Below are 4,923 nucleotides of genomic sequence, written 5' to 3' on the forward strand. Positions count from 1 at the left end.
ACCTTTGTTACCTTCGCCAAGAAGGTTATGTTTTCAGTAGCGTTTGTCTCTGTGTGTGTGGGTGTGTGGGTGTGTTTGTGTGTGTGTGTGTGGTTTAGCAAGATAACTCGAGAAGCAGTGGATGGATTGGAATGAAACTTGGTAGGTGGGTAGGACTTCATGAGACCTAGAAATGATTAGATTTTGGGCCCCCTGGCGGCTTTCCTAGGTACTGCAGCTGAACTTCCGGTTTTGATATCTCATGTTCTGGACATGCTAGGGTCACGAATTTTGGTTGGTAGATAGCTCTTGGAGTAGGGAAGAAGTGACATGAGTTTGGGTCCCCTAGCGCCTTGTTCTGGAACTGCAGGAGCATTTGTTGAAAAAATTTGAAGGACGATAACTCAAGAACCGGTTGACGTATTGTCGTGATTTTTGGTATGTAGGTAGTTGAAGTGATGCTTGACATAATCAGATGGCAATTATGCAAATCAGGAGATAATTTGCATAATTAATGAGGAAATTCTATAAATCTGATTTGTTCGATAATAGAACTATGAAACAGTTGTGACATCTACTTGAGAACGAGAAAAACATCTGAGGATATAGATTATGTAAATGAGGACCTAAGTTGCATAATTAATGGCAAATTCTTATAATTCCATAGTTGTAACTGCTGCACCCCGAATTTCATACTTGCCACATTTGGAAGTTAAGTGAAGGTGAACATCAATAAACATAATTTATTCAAATCATGACCTCATTTGCATAATTTATGAGGAAGTGCTATAATAGCCTTTTTGTTATGATAAGGCTGTCATTGGATGGAGAATATGATCAACTGATATAATCCATGCAAATGAGGCTCTTATTTACAAAATCAATGATTAAAATGTAGAATTCGTCACCCGCAAGGGTAAACATCTTTTGGCGAAGGTATGAGATCGTGGAACTCTTGTAAGTAAATGTAGTGAATAAAAATGTCATTCCTTTTCTACTTTTTAGTTATCATATTTTATATGTATCAATTATATCTTATGTGATCTGAAGATGTCTTGATTTGGTTTCTTCCGTATGTAAGATACATATAGCACTCTAGTATGTAGCAATAATACATATGTTACGACTGTTGTCATACATATGTAGTAATAAACCTCAAATTATTTGCCTCAATTTGTACTGTATGTCATCAATTGTCCCAAATGATATCATCCACCAACAAACACAATATTAATCACCCAATTCAACTTTTGAAAGAAATAACTTTTATTTGATATTGTATCTGTGTTTACAATACATATGAAATCTGGTGAGATTAATGAAACAAGTGCTGTCTTGCAGATATACAGAATTACCAAGAACATGTACACCAAAGATATTCATATGGTCTTTTTTTAAATGTACAGAATTCATTTTAAGTTGTGATATGGTCACTATAAAGTCAATTGTGTCACAGAACTGTAATGTCTGGTGGTGTACATATGGTTTTTTTTATTGTACATGCACATCGTACATGGATATCAGACTATGGTTTGTAAGGTGTTTTGACAATCTTTCACAAAACCATGTTTTATCAAGAATAATAGTACCAAAAATCCAAGAAAGTATTTTCAGTTATAACATGTATACCTTGTTGAAATGTTTAAAAACATCTGTGGCAACAAAACTGCTTTCTTATTGTATAATCCCAACAAGAGAAATGCAGACACTAAGCATTGTGGCACTTTTTGTAAGAGCTATGAGCAGCAGTGTTATGTGTGTAGAATTCATTGTAATTACTGCACAAAGTGGTAAAAAAAACTTAACTAAATACAGTCCAACCTGTACCCAAGTGACCACCTCTATACAAGGACTACCTTGCCACAGTGGCCACTTTTTGGTAATCCTTTAGACCACTTTTCCAACTGACCATTTCCCAACGTCTATATATGACCATTTTCTTGCAAGTCCCTTAAGTGGTCACTATGGACTGGTTTGACTGTGATCTAAACACCAGTGTGTACAGTACAGTGTTGGAGAGTTCTAGGCGACAGTTTTGGCTTGTTGTGGCTGTCTGAGGTTGAATCCCCCGCCGGTGAAACGTGGTTGGTCTGTTCTCTGGGGCTGGATGATAGGGGCACCAGCTTGCTGCAGAGCTCTCTCTCTCTCCCTAAAATGAAATAAAAATGATAATTGTTTACAAAACACAATGAAGAAATGGCAAAATTCAAACCAATGACTACTGGTAATCATATTAATTTTGCAATACAGCTCCTGGGCTATCACAATATCCTTATCAAGTTTCATCCATACATTCTGTAATAGTCAGACAGTAAGTTACAGTACAGATGAGCATTTTTCCAAATTCTTACTTTTGTTGTTGTTCCTTCCTTTTCTGCATGAAGTATTTCTTCTTAACATCCTGTAGTTCCCTCGCCAGGCGTTCGATCTCGTACTTGTACTCTGAGTTCTGTGAGTCGTACATGTTCAGCTCTGATGCCATGGACTGTAACAGTAGGGGTGGAAACCAGTCAGAACTGAGATACAATGCACACCACTTCTACTATCATAACAAATGCACACCCACGTAGCATTTTTTTTTTTTGCTCTACTTCTTCTTCTTCTGTTTCTGACCTCTGACCTGGTCAATGAACTCTAAAACAACATTGTTTAAAATTACATTATAACAAATATTATGCTCTGTCAATGGATGAATTTGATATGAAGAAGGTACACTCTAAGAAGCTGAGACAGCTGAAGACATCTTGAGGTGTTTCACCTTGAGCTGCTTGTTTTTCTCCTTGAGAGCCTGCTGGTAGATCTGTAGCTGTTCTGCGACCTCTGGCCCCGGCTGGCGAGCCAGGATGTGCTTCAGCTCCACGTACAGCTTCTCCTTCTCCTGGATCAACAGCTCCTTCTCAACAACCTGTGGGCAAGGTGGGTGCTGGTTAGTATGATAGTATCTAAAGGTTCTGGGTTCGAATCCCTATAGTAGGCCCAAATAATGTGTCCCCCGGAAAGGCACTTTACACCTATATTTTTACACAGCTTGTACCTACTGTACAAAACTAGTGTGTTACAGCTAAAGGCACTTTACCATTTATATTGAATTAAACAATTTACAAAGAAACAAACCTCCTCTGTCTTCTGGATCAGCCTCTTCTGTAGGGTCTGGATCTTCTGGATCATCTCATAGGTGCTGGGATCACTTCCCTGTGGGGGGAGGGAGTCATTAGATCATGACATTAAAAAATTGGTGGATATTTCATCAAATCAGCATTTGGCATAGCAAACTTCTTGGCTATGTACAAGAGATTACGATCTTATCTTATCACATCTTATTCCTTTTGCCCATACACATGTTGCCAACTTGTCAAAACTTTCATACACTGTATCCCCCTTAAGATCCTCCCTGGTCAACCCCCTACATGTAACAAGCAGCTATCTGTACCTCCAGTTTCCTCCACCTGTGGATGTTCATGGGGTTTTCCAGCTCCTCCTCCAGGGCCTTACAGCGTGTGCGCTCTCGGAGCAGCTCCCGCTGGATGTGGTACACCTCACGTCTGTTGAGCGGCAAAGAAAAAATTTATCGTCAATTAATTTCAATTTATAGGCAATGTGAAAATCTAGATTTGGTCCCTTTAAGTTTGATATGTAAATTTATGTTCCTTTGATTGGTTGACACTATGTTTAACTTAAGAGAAGATCTCCCATCGGATACTGACAGCTACCTTCAATGGCAACCCACAGTGCACGGTAATTTCATGTTATAGCCCCACAAATGTATCTGACGAGCTAGATGTAACAATCTTTTATGATAAACTGTCATCTTTCATTCGCTCCATACCCAAGCATAATGTCCAGATTATCTGTGGGGACATGAATGCACAATTCGGACCTCTCAAAGACAACAGACATACTTACCATGAAGAAGACAACAGAAATGGAGTATACCTTGCGCAATTTTTGATCGAGAATGGACTACTTTGTCTTAATACTCGATATCAAAAGAGAAGAGGGAAGCTATGGACATTCACCTATCCAAATGGAATGAAAGCACAGATAGACTACATAATTGTAAACAAGAAATGGATCAACAGTGCTCATAATTGTGAAGCTTTCAACACCTTCGAGGGCGTTTCCTCAGATCATCGCATCGTGACGGGCAGGTTCCAACTAAGCCTCCGCGCAAATAGAAAGGGTAAAGGCAAAAAGACCCCTTATGACTGGAAGCAGTTGTCTAATAATGCGGAAGTACGAAATCACTTCACAACCACTCTAAGGGACCATTTTGAAAAATCACAAGAGGAAAGCTGTCAGTGTACACCGAACAGCACATATAACAACTTTGTATCAGCTCACCAGTATGCTGCAAAGACATGTATACCATTGAAACAAAAAACCAGAAAGCAAGCCCCCTGGGACAACAAAGTCGTCGCAGATAAAAGGGAAAGGGTTAAGAAGCTGGCAGTACACAAAAACAGGGTAGCCACCAGAGGCAACATCCAGAAGTTCAAGAGAGCTCAGGACGATCTGAAAGAAGCATATGTAAGTGAACAACAGAAATACATCCAACAACAAATAAGCATTATTAGAGAGGCAGGGGAAAACCAACAACCAGCTCTTGCCTGGCAAACAGTAAACGATATCAGTGGAAGAAAGCGATCGTCCCAAGCAAAACTCAAGGCATCAAGCCAGGAAGAGAGATTACAGAAATGGAAAGAACATTTTGAGAATCTATTAGGAAAGGCCCCGGTTATCAAGAACATACCAGTACAGAGAATCATAGAGGAAGAGCTTCCTATTAGAAAAGGACTTTTCACAGAAGATGAGCTGGAGGAAGCACTTAAGAAACAGAAGGGCAACAAAAGCAGCAGGCTTAGATGAAGTGCCCCAGAGGTGTGGAAGTCAGGACACTTCAACGATATCCTACTAAATGTGTTGCAAACGGCATGTACAAGCAAA

General features: G+C 39.5%; 1 protein-coding gene across 1 annotated transcript in view; it reads right to left on the reverse strand.

Moving 5' to 3' along the window:
- Positions 1–1,966: 1,966 nt before the first annotated feature.
- The window catches only part of LOC109478587 (cilia- and flagella-associated protein 58-like), a 12,089-nt gene continuing 9,132 nt past the window's right edge, over positions 1,967–4,923 (reverse strand). Inside the window, exons 16-20 of the mRNA XM_019780254.1 lie at positions 3,410–3,521; positions 3,094–3,171; positions 2,738–2,884; positions 2,331–2,464; positions 1,967–2,128 (exon numbers count right to left, since the gene is read on the reverse strand). Of these exons, the coding sequence (XP_019635813.1) occupies positions 2,002–2,128; positions 2,331–2,464; positions 2,738–2,884; positions 3,094–3,171; positions 3,410–3,521 (598 nt within the window). The 3' untranslated portion in view covers positions 1,967–2,001. The remainder of the gene's footprint in view (positions 2,129–2,330; positions 2,465–2,737; positions 2,885–3,093; positions 3,172–3,409; positions 3,522–4,923) is intronic.

This window comes from Branchiostoma belcheri, unplaced genomic scaffold (assembly GCF_001625305.1).
Source record: "Branchiostoma belcheri isolate BF01 breed outbred unplaced genomic scaffold, Haploidv18h27 scaffold106, whole genome shotgun sequence".
Taxonomy (NCBI): Eukaryota; Metazoa; Chordata; class Leptocardii; order Amphioxiformes; family Branchiostomatidae; genus Branchiostoma; species Branchiostoma belcheri.